The sequence below is a fragment of the Nomia melanderi genome, chromosome 10 (assembly GCF_051020985.1).
Source record: "Nomia melanderi isolate GNS246 chromosome 10, iyNomMela1, whole genome shotgun sequence".
In the NCBI taxonomy this organism is placed as follows: Eukaryota; Metazoa; Arthropoda; class Insecta; order Hymenoptera; family Halictidae; genus Nomia; species Nomia melanderi.
This window is the reverse complement of record NC_135008.1, coordinates 1,657,958-1,670,284: the sequence shown is the minus strand read 5'-3', so window position 1 is coordinate 1,670,284 and position 12,327 is coordinate 1,657,958. Positions and strand designations below refer to the sequence as shown.

The window sequence follows — 12,327 nt, the reverse complement described above, 5'->3', positions numbered from 1 at the left end:
AAGAACTCTTCGAACAACATGAATCCCGTGAACTTGGTCTCGCTAGACGTCTGTCAGAACGTCCCTCACGACGCGAGTTTCTCAGAAACGGATCTGACAGTGCGAGATTCTCGGCGCGAAACTAGAAGACCCGGCACAAATAATTTCCACAATCTGCGATCGCTCTAGGGCCCGGCCATATTTTTTCTGGAACACGAGGTCTTCGTTGCAATCGCCCTCGTAATCTCGCATTTTCTCCTCCCCAGAGGTCGCCGGTTTGAAGTATGACACTCGAACCGTCGCTCCGTTCCCATGCAGCCCGCGGAAAGACGTTACGACACCCGACAGCGAGACACGAATTTCAAATTCACCGGCTTAACGAACTCCCTCGAAAACCGTCGAAATTCCCAAAGAAATCTCCCAACGAATCCCTGCAAAGACCCCCGCAAAAATCACAAACGCTACTCACCCCAAAATCCTACTAAAATCTATCAAGTACAAACATCTTCAATTAAAAGCTCACGAAAAATCGAAACGAATCCTTCCGAAAACTCCCGTAAAAATTACAAACGTTACACACCCCAAAATCCTACTAAAATCTATCAAGTACAAACATCTCCAATTAAAAATCCACTAAAACCCGGAACAATCGCGAATCCGCGCTAAACACCCCGCGAAGCCACGTTCCAAAACGCATCTGCGTTTCAATTCCGCGTAATCACTTCCCTCGGAAAAAAAGGGAACGACGGACAGGAAAAAGGGGGTGCTCTAAAGGTGATATTATACTTTTCAGCGAGGAAAAAGGTCGGCGAAGAAACGCGAAACGCGAGCAATGCGAAACGTGACGGGACGGCCGTGAAAATCGAAGAACGAGACCCTGTCCAATTTGCGTGCGATCGGCGCCGCGCGCCGCGTCGCGTCGCCGGAGCGCAAGAACCGCGAAAGTCAAGCAACGATAATAAGGCTGGTCCGGCACGCTCTCTTCCTCTCACTCCCCACATTTTCACCCTCTTTCTCTCCCGTGCACGCACTCTCTACTCATTGCGGGTATATTCTTTGCTGATATGGTGTGATTGCCTGGACTCACCGATCCTCTTGACGTGGACGTCTCGATTGAAGGAGACGGTTCGCTCGGCGGGCTTCCAACCGGAGACGGAAGCCCCGGTCGGCTCGGGGGGCGGTGAATCGGCGGCGGGGCCGTTGGAGGGTTCCTCCTCGCTTAAAAACTCCGAGCGCTGTACCTCGAGCATCTTCCCGGCCTTTTGCTCCCGACCATAACACACCTGGCCGGAACACCGACTTTTCCTTTCTCTTTCCCGTTTTTCTCTCGGTTCTCTATTTCCGTCTCTCTCGTGTCTTATGTTCTCTGTTCTCTCGTTTATCCTCGTTCTCTTCCTCTCAATCCCTCGCCTCGCCGCCCCGAGCAAACCGTGCTTCGCACCCCCGGCCGACAAACTTCGTACGTCACACTTCCTCTCTCACTTTCCCCCTTTCTCCCTCTTTTCGCTTCCTATCTCCCCTCGCCTTCCCTCTTTTCCGACCCGATCACCAACCAACCTGTAAGCCAAGCAAAGCTGTGCACTTAGTTGTCTCCGGTACACCGCGACCGGATTTTCGCGGGGAGCGATTCGCACGCCCCGTGTTCTGTCACGGTCTCGAGCGGTCTCCGCTTTCGCGTGGGAGTGTGTAAGCTTGGAAGCGAGTGTGCTCGCGAGAAGGACCGAACGCTTTGTTTTGCAACTGGTTTTCCCTTGGTTTCCATCGATCGGAGAAAGATACAATCGAGATATTTCATTCTTTTGTTCGAGAAGTATTGTTTCTGTTCTATATAGCGTTATCGCGTTCAATATTCCGGTAGTTGGCTCGTATCTTTAACGATCGAACGTTTCGAGCCGGCGAATCACGTGTTTAGAACGCGCGCGCGAGAATATACGACAAAGTTTCCACCGGTAAATTATTTTGAAACGTGTCCGCTTTCAAAACGGCGCCAACGGATTTCACTTTCAGCGGAACATTTTTCAGAGCGGCAGGAACGAGAGCGGACTCGTTAAAGAGACGTTTGAATTTAAAGCGTTCGGTCCTTTTTCGTCGGTCCCACGTGTGTACGTGTGTTCGTATGTATGCACACGTAAACGCGAACGCGATAGGTCGCGAGCGAGTTGCTCTATTTGCGGCCGTCCTTACTGCGGTTAGAGAAATCGGTCCGCTGACGATTCAGCGGCGAGCCAGGATAATGCCACCTGCGATCCTAAGTAAAAGTACGGAGGGAGCGTTCGTTCTGCGTTTTGCCACGGACCCGCAGTTTGCAGGAACAGCAATTTTCTCAGCTAGACAAAGAATGTCCCGGGAGCCGGTCGAATACATTCCATCAGGGCGGTCGCCGGTGACCGATAGCCACGTTTTTGCATCCGTCGGGAACACAGCCGACCGATTATCTTTTATTGTTTAGCAGCCGACCGAAAATAGAAAAGGATGTCGCGGTCGGAAAGAAACCGGCTCCGCGACCCACTCGACTGATCTCTGTTACAATTAAAAAGAGGAAAGAGTCTCTCTCTTTCTTCATTGGTCTTTTATTCTGGGAAACGTGGAAGGAAACGATACTGCAGAGATAAGCGAAACGTTTCTGCTTCGAATAAAGTTTGACTCGAGAAAGTTTCCTCGAGGATTGTATCTGCTGAAATATTTTCGACCGTTCCGTTTGGATATTCTCTTTATTTTATGTCTCTCTGATTTTATACCTCGAGAAATTCAAATTTAGACCTTTGACATTTGGAATCTGAGATCTGGGTCGTAAATGTGACGTTTGAAATTTGCAATTTGGAACTTTAGAACTCGACGCTAGATTTGGGCGTTTCTACAGGTTGTCCTATTAATTCTAGAGAATAGATCAAGTGGCGACTGATTATCACCTCTCGAGTGCAAAGGTTAAAACTCTACAATTCAACATTTAAAACTTGAAATTTCAAACTTTGTAATCTAAAGTCTACATACATTGAAATATTGAAATATTTTTCACTCGCAGCAGAAAACGTGGCAGTCAGACTCGAAAGCGATTCTCGCGGAACCGCAGCAAGGCCGAGGTTTTCCGCGCGGTAAAAACGCGTTGCGCTGGCAGCGCGCGCGGGCATGCGCCTTGACAATGATCGCGATGAACGCGACGGGGTGATAATGGTCCCCATTGTCGTCATGCAACCCGATGAGGCGCTCGAGATACGTGCGAACGGTCTATTGACAGTCGCCGGGATGACGATGACGGTGCGGAACAGTGAGAATGACTTCGTGATCGTGCGATAAGCTACCTCGTATTTTCTTATTTTATCCCATCTTTCGTAAAGCGTCATGCAAAGCTATAATCTCGGATTCCGTGCATGACGTCGGTGCATCCTCTTATCGATCCTTTAATCGGAACGCGACCCTCCTAGGATCTCGTTGCACGGTCCGTTGCGGTTCCGAACGTACCGCCGGACTTTTCATCAAGAACAATGGGACGATTCTATTTATTTCGCGAGCAGAACGGTCGCTCGGCTTTTTTCCGCGATCGGTAATGAAAAGGAACGATCCGCTCGGCTGTAAGGTTCTTAATTGAATGGGAGCACAATGCGATCCTGTTCGAGTTTGTCCGATTCTATGAAGATAATTGTTACGACTGTCTCGCCGGGGAGCGTTGATGTCTACAATTTAGCCTTCATCCTTTAATTTATAATAATAATCTCCTAAAGGTACGTACGTTGCGTATTTTAGCTGTTGAACATAGGAATTCGTGGATTGTACGTGGAATAAGAATATTGTAACGCATGTGAATCGTACTTTGAATAATAAAACTAAAGATGTAGTATGCAAGTATACTAGAAAGACAAATATAATATTTAGTGGATAACAAGTCACGGATTACATCGAGAAAGTTTAGCTTCTAACGTGCTTTTTGCATAAGAAACTAATATAAGGACAAGCCGTGATTAGTTTCCTTATGAAACATCTATTCTTAAAGAAACGACGAAGCGAAGAGCCTTCTAATATGAAACTAAAATTCTATAGTATTAGAAGCACAACTAATATTGACGTCTCGTTACACCTGACAAGTTGTCGAAAGCTTCAAACATCACCTGTCGTTCTCACTACAATTATTTAACCCCTCGCACTATCATTTATCCAAACGAAATCACAACCATAATTATAACCACCGATGTCTCGTGACATTTACGTTCGCTGAAATTGGGACTTCGAGTTTCACTCGTGACTCGTCGAACTAGTGCAAGCTGTTAATTACCCTTACGGAACGTCGGATATCTAGACACAGTCGACGATGCACGGTTACGATCACGCGTTCAACGGAAAGACCGGTCGATCCTAAAATCTCCGAGTTCACCGATCCGCTCGCAGCGGCGAAAAAACTTGTTCCGTATCTCTAAAAATAACGAAGACATTTTAGGCGGCCGGAGTCATTAGCCCGTCCCGTGTTTCGCTAATTTACACGCTTCGTTAAACGATACTTGCGAGCGTTAGCGTGCGCCCGATCGAAAGTAGCGTCGGCCGTTTTACGGGACGGAGCGTCCGATAAAAACGTCCCGGTGAATGCCTGCGCGGCGGCGACGTCGTTCGGAATCGTGGATCGCGATCCTGCCTTAATGAAACGCGCGGGCACACGACTTCCGATTATCATTCCGGAATGCGGCGACGCGGAGAAGCCGCGCACTCTGCGCCGATAGCTGCTGCCTCGCGCTGATAGAGACTTGCCACTGGTAACGCAACCTTCCTGGCGTCTTTTGTTTACAACGGAGACTCGCGAATCGCTAACTGACTTGTCGAAAATATAATTAACCCTTGGCACTCTAGGTTGTTTTGTAATCTATCACGACTGCAACTAATTTTTATAGTATTCCTAGCGAAAATCAAATCTTTTATCTTCCTTCTCAGTACAAAATTTGGATGTGTGGAAAATTTAATGATTTTAGGGTAGTTTCTTTAAGATTCATTGAAATATTTAATATTATAACTGCTGCAATATTGGAGCCTACAGAGTTCAAAGGGTTAACTCATTGCCATAGAATAATATTATCACTAGAGTAAACGATTAGACCAACATTCCTTGCAACTCTTTCTATCAACGCATGCCTTCATTGCTGGGAACTTGGCAATCGTGACGTCATAGACGTTTACCCTTTAGTTTCAGAAAATCAAATTACGCATCTGGAAACATCTCTCCACTCTTTGCAGCATGATTCGATTAGTATGCATGAGCACCAGAAAGAATCGTATACCAAAACCGAAAATTCATGTGTACGTCTTTGAATCTGATCAGACGAGAATGCTGGACTGCCAGCAACTGACACCGTCCGTTGCAGCTAACTTGGCACTCTCGTCCAATTGGTCGGATCCTAAGGCGATCGCGCCCACCAATGGGGTCGCGCGACGAACAACGCGAATACTCGTTTCCAGTTTCGCAATTGGATTTCTCAAGCGACTGTCTCCGCCCTATGCCGTCACGAGTGCCATGTTACCAGCAACCGACAGTACTTCTCTCTCTCTCTGTCGCAGAAATGGAATCAACAAACGCGTCACGCGTGATTTGAGATTCACCGCGCGTTTCCCTCGCGCGACCTATCCGCGAAGGATCTCGGTCGCCCTTCGAGATCGCGGGCCCAGCACTGACCTCGTCTCCCGGCCGATCTCTCAAGGCCATCTAATCGCGCGCGACACGTCCCACGTTTCGAGCACGTACTGCCCTGCGCCGGGAAGGGTAAGGCCCCGTCGCTCAACAACTTTATTAGCCCTTAGGCGGAAGGGCACCGGTCGTCGGCTCCGGCGCGCGCCAACTTCAAATGAGACGATTCGCATGATCGACCCGCCGCCGCCGCCGCCGCCGCCGCGGAAGGGGGCAGGGATTAAGATACCTACACGCGCGGCGGGACTAAGTCCGCAGCCGGCCATATTTGGCGAACGAGTCGCCCGGTGAGGGCGGTCCACCTTCCAGTCCGACGACCGAGCGGTCCCCGATCGCCCTAAGGCCAGCCGCACACGATCGTGCGATTCGAACTGTCGCAACCACGATTTTTTCTCGAGGAAACGAACCGAGGTTCTTCCGTCTCGCTGGGAGGGCGGGAAACGGCACGTCTTTAACCCTCTGCGGACGAAGATTCTTCAAAGAACGCGAAACCTTCAGCAGATTCGGTCAAATTACACAACGGATGCTTAAATAATAGAGAAAACAGAAACTATGCACTGATCCCTTGCTATTTGAGTTATTAAATCACTCCTTCGCAACTCGGTGTTCGAAATATGAAAGTCTGATCTCGGCGAAACGTCGACATTCGTCCGCAAAGGGTTAACACTTAACATGTAACTTTGTTTATTCATTTACTCCTCATTCTCCCAAAATCGCAGTCGCTCCGTGTGCATACAGCCTAAAATCGATGCGTCTGGTTTCCCTGCGCTTTTTTTCTCTCCGACCTGACGAATCCGCGATCCTCGAACCTGTCCCACGTCCTCGCGCCTCGATCCGCTCGAATTGGCGATCCCCCCGGCGCGAGCTAGTTGCGAAAACGCGCGGGCGAGTTCGAGACGGCCCCGAGGAATTTTTCTATCCTCCCGAGAGGACTCTCGAGGCTGAAGGCTTCTTTCTGGGCGATAAACACGGGGTTTCTTCGGTTCCTTTTTGTTTCTCGTCGAAGTTTCTTTTCGGAGGAGGTGGACGAAGGCTCGCAGGTGACGTCAGACACGCGGGTAATAAAAAGTGTGATTCGGAGACGCGAATGGCGCGAAAGAATCGAGAGGAAGCGAGTTTATGGCGCGCGCGCGACGGTTCGGCCGCTTTGAATTCCGCCGATTTCTCGGCATCGGCGAGTGTTTTTCACGTGGGAGTCGGAACTCTTAATCGCGGAATTAATTTAATGACGCGATTCCATCAGCGGCCGACGCTGCCACCTATTCGGGCGATTAGGGAGACGTCCGTTCGCGCAAACGATCGATAACGTCTCGAGGAGAAGCGGAGGGAGCGCGATTTCGAAGACAAACATTTCAGTTAGCGGCGCAAACAGAATCGTTCTGCGGAAACGTATGAAGTCATCGCGCGATTATAATATCCGTGTGCCTGCGAACGCGAACTGGTTCAGTTGAACGCGAGGCCAGACGCGAGAATTACTAAATCGGGACGGAATTAATTGCGAGGAAGAGAAAACGTGCGACTTCGTTCAATTATCTTCCTTTTTCCCTTATAAATAATTCAATCATAGACGCGGATTTTTGATACGGGACTCGTGCCGGCTGAATCATAGCTCGGGGACCCGTTAGCTCGGCCGAAAAGCTTGTCGGCGATTTTCAACGGAGTTTAACGCGTTCACTGCCAAATAAACACTCGTCGGAACACCTATGCGGTGAAAATCATTTTCTTAGTAAAGTAGACACTAAAAGGTCAAGATTCTTTTCGTTCAAACTTCGTTGAATTGTGCGTTGCCAATTGCATTCGTGAGCTTTCAATAATTTCTTACTTCGATTATTTATAATATCAGTACATTATACAATAAACGCCACATTTTCGAAATAAAACGAAATCCTTAGCTAAACTTCTACGCGCAAGTACACGCGTCGTTGAAATAAATTTCGCGCGAGGTTTCCAAACGGGAGAAGCGAAAGGACAGGACTCGTTGGCCAAACTAATATCTTTCGACGACGACGAAATCGAATTCTTCAATTTGTTGTGGAGCACGGCGATCGAGGCGAATTTCCCGTGATACGTGGACCGTGGAACGGCCTGTTCTCCGCGCGGTAATCAAGAACGTCGCCGATAAGGCAGCGTTACCGGAATGTACGATATGATTCCCTAACGTTCTTCGGCCGCGACTTCGCCGCAATAAACAGTCACGTGTCCCCCGTAAATATTTAGCACCTTCCCCTGCCTGTTTTATTGTTCGCCGGGCCGCCGCGGCCCGTCCATTCAATGATTCAATGATAAAATCGCGGGTTCGCGCCTGGAGCAGCCCGTCGTTGCCCCGTCGCGACGCGTTCCCTGTTTCTTTCATATCGCCGGGAAAAATGCCGGACGAAAAAAATAATCGACGAACGACCAGAGGAAATACGATTGTCCCGGATAAACCAGCTGTTCCCCGTTGCATTTCAGAAAAATTATACGGCGAATGATCGCTGTCGTTGGAGGAAATTAAAAACTCTTCGAAGATTTTGATGCTCCGTTTGAAATGTTGGCGTAGGGAATTTCTTCATTTTGGAATTATTGAGAAGGTAACAGACGCTTCGATGAGAAATTGTGGAAAAAATTGACTTAGCAATGCGCAAACCGAATAGTAAATCGATTGAAGCGATGAGTTTTTGAGTTTTTATAGAGGCATTTCAGAAAGTCAGTTTAACTTTTCGGTAGTTTTTAACACTAGAGAGTATTTATTATGATTCATATGTGGTTCCTATAAAAATTCTAACAATAAATTATTCCCAGTTTCCTCGGATATTCGTTGTATTCAAGTGAAATGAATTCTCGTAATGTCGAATATTCAATACGTCTGAGGTATCCATAATTGCGAAGCAAAACATTCTGACTGGTAGTTCTGGAGTCTAATTTGATAATGATCGGTGAATATGAATACAGAAACACGCACAGCAAGGAAATGAAAGGTAGAAATAAAAGAAGAAGAGTGAAGCCTGGTTTAAGTCGCTCACTCTAGATTAAAGGTCGCGCCGATCGCGATCTATATTTACAAAAAGAAACGGAAGCGAGTCTCGACGAAGGAAAAAAGTAGGTGTCGGCCGACGCGCGTGAATCGACTCTCTCGAACGGCCTTCGCCGGTGCGATTCAAGGATACGCGCGCGTACGGGCATCCGCGAGTAGGATTCGCGCGAAGTCGACCGATTTTTAGCAATTAATTCGACGGGACCGCGAACAATAAGATCGCGATAAAGATTCGGCGGGACTCGTTTTTTCGCTCGTTACTCCGGGGCGTTCCGGCGCGGAGCGGTGCCCGCATTTCACGGCGTAATATCGGAGCCGGCCGATAAATTCACGGAAACGTCGTAACCGCTCTCGAAAAATCCTCGTTACGCGGTGGCAATCAACGAAAACGCGTCGCCGGAGTATGGAGATTCGGCGGGCGAGCCTCGCGGCCGTCGCGGCCGGTGAATTTTGAATGTTTACGACGCGCTCGCGATAATGCTGCTTAAATTACCGGGAGAACAGGCGCGCGGGGACCGAATAAGAATCTGAACCCGGAGCGAACGCGCTCGGACGTTCCCCCTCGAGTTTATAATGTCGAATAAAATTCCGAAGGAAATAAAAGTTTCGCTTTCGCACGGAAACGCGGCGTTCCTCGCGCGAAATATAAAATATTCTGCCGGGTACACGTGAACCACGATACTGCATGATGAAACGGATGAAACGTGTAGGATTCACTTTTTTCGTTAGACACTGTGATTTCGAGATAAGTGTTCGAAGAGTTTCAATGCGAGAATGTTAAAGTGTCTGTGCATGGCTGACCGTTTCTACTGGGACACTGCGCTGTCGATTTCTTCGACTTGTTTTTGAGATTTTCATGTTTCTTCCATTAGAAGGTACTCTTGAAATGATTTTTCATTGAATGAATTCATTGTTGCTCTCAAGCCTGTTGTTCGCGAGTAATTGGCACAGCTAGGTATTTTTGCCGTATTATCTTAATTAAACAATTTTTATAGTATTCCTATCGAAAATGAGAAATGCAACATTTCTTCGATCTTCTATTTTCCTGTGTACAAAATTTTGATGTGTGGATAATCGAAGAATTTTAGGGTAGTTTCTTTAAAATCGCTAGACGTAAGTACTTAAATTCTTCATCCGCGACTCGGCGTTCGAAAACTAAGAATTTCATCTGCCAAAGTGTCGACATTCCTGCGCAAAGGGTTACTCGGCCCGCGCCGAGTGGCAGCGAAAGGAATGTAGGTCTAACCGATCAGCTTCCATCTCCTCCGATTTCACTGTCGATGGCTACGTTGCGTTCGTCGTCGGTGAGATACCCGACGAAAAACTGTTGGCTTGTGCCAGCAGCAGCATTCGCGTCGAAGGCTGAGAATAGTCCGAGCAAGGCCGCAGGGCCCGCGGCCCATTCTCGTTCATCGGCCCTTGATCCTTCATTCACGGGAGTTTTCGCGGCGACGCGACGCGGATAAAAGGCCGCGGCGGCGCAGCCCGGAGGAGGTGGGGGGCGGGGGTGGGGGATTCGGTGACGGGCGAGCCGCGGGGATTCGCACGTCAGATCGAGGCGCGATCTTCATTCCGCGAAGCTCGCTGCGAGCGGACAGGCGAAACAAAAGAGCGAGCAGAAGAAAGGGAGAAAAGAGAAGCAAAAGGATTGAGCTGTTCATAAGCCCTCGCCGCGGCGTCTATTTCTGGACTTAACGAGGGACGTGTCGAGAAGGACGTTGGAAACAGGACGACGACGTGCCTCGTAACTGTGTCAAGCTCCACGTGGCCCTTTTATTGCGCGTCAACATCGCCCCGAATTTTTATCCGGACCGAGCCGAACGCGAACGCGCGCCGAGGCCCCTTATTTCCATTCCGCCTCTTGCTCCTCGTTTTTCGCGAAACGTAAAACCGAGCCCCAGTAAATTCTCCTATAAATGGTCCGCCGCTGAATGTCTGCGGCTCCTCGTCGCAACGGTTCTCTGATCGGACGTTTCCTATCGATTTTCCGACGGATCAGCAAGAGCTTGGAACGTTTCGGCGATACGAATATTTTTGTTTAGGATTTCTGTAAAGTTTCATTAAAATCGATGAATTTAACCCCTTGCCGTACACTGACGAGTGAGACTCGCGATGAAGATTTCTAGACTAATTTAACGACAATCGATGTTATCCATTACCCACAGATCAAAGTAAACGATTTTGCTATGATCATTGTATTATCTTCAAATGAAATTTCCACTTGAAGTAGGATGGACAATTTTGTTGCATTTCTTCCAAATTGTCGATAGTAAAATGGTACGTGAGCTTAGTGGCGAGAGTAAATAGTACGCCAAGGGGTTAATGGGGGGGTAATGGATCAATTACAGCTTAATATGACGCTCTATTTATTTATTAAAGAATATCTGGGAGTCATTGAAATGTCTTTGAATGGTACAATAGTAATACTACAAATATAGAAAAAATTGTTAAAACACGTAGAGGTTGCAATAAACTAGAATATCGAGTCTGGCTCGACATAGACTGCTAAGGGTTAACGCTAGAATCACCGAGCTTTTAATACGATTCATACGTAATCCCCATAAAAATTGCGATAATAGGTAACTTTCAGTTTCCTCGGACATTCCTCGTGGTATTCAAGCGAAACTATTTATTTTTCGAATGATTTAGGACAGCTAATAGTCTTACGATCCCGATAACTGTGAGACAGAAGAACTGAAACCAGTCATAGCCACTAGCGCGCGGTTCTACCGTTAAGCCGAACAATTCTCAGATTACACGTAAAAGCTTCAAGACTGCCGGTATAGTTATAGCAAGCAAACAGTTCGATTCCAAAGAAACATTTAAATTCCATTCGACCAAGCGATCCTATATACGTGTACATATATATATATATATAAGTCCACGGGCCGAGGCAAGCTAATTATCAAGTCGATATGAAAGCTAAATAAAGTGAATAGCAGGATCGGTGAAAACGCAAGAACCAGCAACGTTCGCTAGCGGGATGCAAAAAAGCAACCGCATCGATTCCGCGGCTCGATCCTGTCACCGTGATCTCGAACGTAAATGGCAACTGTCCGGGGCTCACGTGTCCCCGACGAAAATTCCAATCCCGGCGACGTCGGAATAAGTCGAGTCGAACGGTCCGCTCCACGTCCGAGCGTGTCGTCGATTAAACTGTCGGTTAAAGCGCGTTAATTGATCCCCGGACGAGCGGGACGCCGCCCTCCCCATCGGATTCCCGGTTCCCCTGTCGTCGACGGGAGAGATCCAATCTAGCCGGGGTTTACCTTCTGTAATCTATGCGCGACAAAAGTCGTTTCCCTTTCGATTAACCTGACCGCTCGACGACGCAACGTCGCGTGTCAGATCTGCTCCCGCCGCGATAATTACAGTGATTTCATTATGAACGTGATTTGCCAGTCAAACTCCGCGAAACGGACCATAGACGGAGAGAGGGAGGTAGAAAGGCTTGACACTTGCGCAGCTCGCGAACGTTTGAAGAAGAATGTGTATCGAAGAAGGATTGGCTTTGACTCGGTGAATAGACGGTTTCCAGCGAAATACTTGAAATGACGAAATATGGTCAATCATTGCATCGAGCTGCGCGATTATTGCGTCTGTCTTGAGATCGTTTGTCCTGTTTAACAGGTTTCTCGCGAGCGCGTTTCTCAATAATTGTCGCTTAATCGAG

The 12,327-nt window shown here is 48.0% G+C and overlaps 1 protein-coding gene across 4 annotated transcripts in view; it reads right to left on the bottom strand.

The window, feature by feature from the left end:
- Positions 1 to 12,327, bottom strand: part of blo (bloated) — a 298,251-nt gene that overhangs the window by 134,237 nt on the left and 151,687 nt on the right. For 2 of the 4 annotated variants that reach the window (XM_076371772.1, XM_076371773.1), the window contains exon 2: positions 1,067 to 1,536. The exons of the other annotated variants lie outside the window; for them this stretch is intronic. In XM_076371772.1, coding sequence (XP_076227887.1) covers positions 1,067 to 1,229 — 163 coding nt within the window. In that variant the 5' untranslated portion in view covers positions 1,230 to 1,536. The remainder of the gene's footprint in view (positions 1 to 1,066; positions 1,537 to 12,327) is intronic. 4 annotated transcript variants of the gene reach the window in all.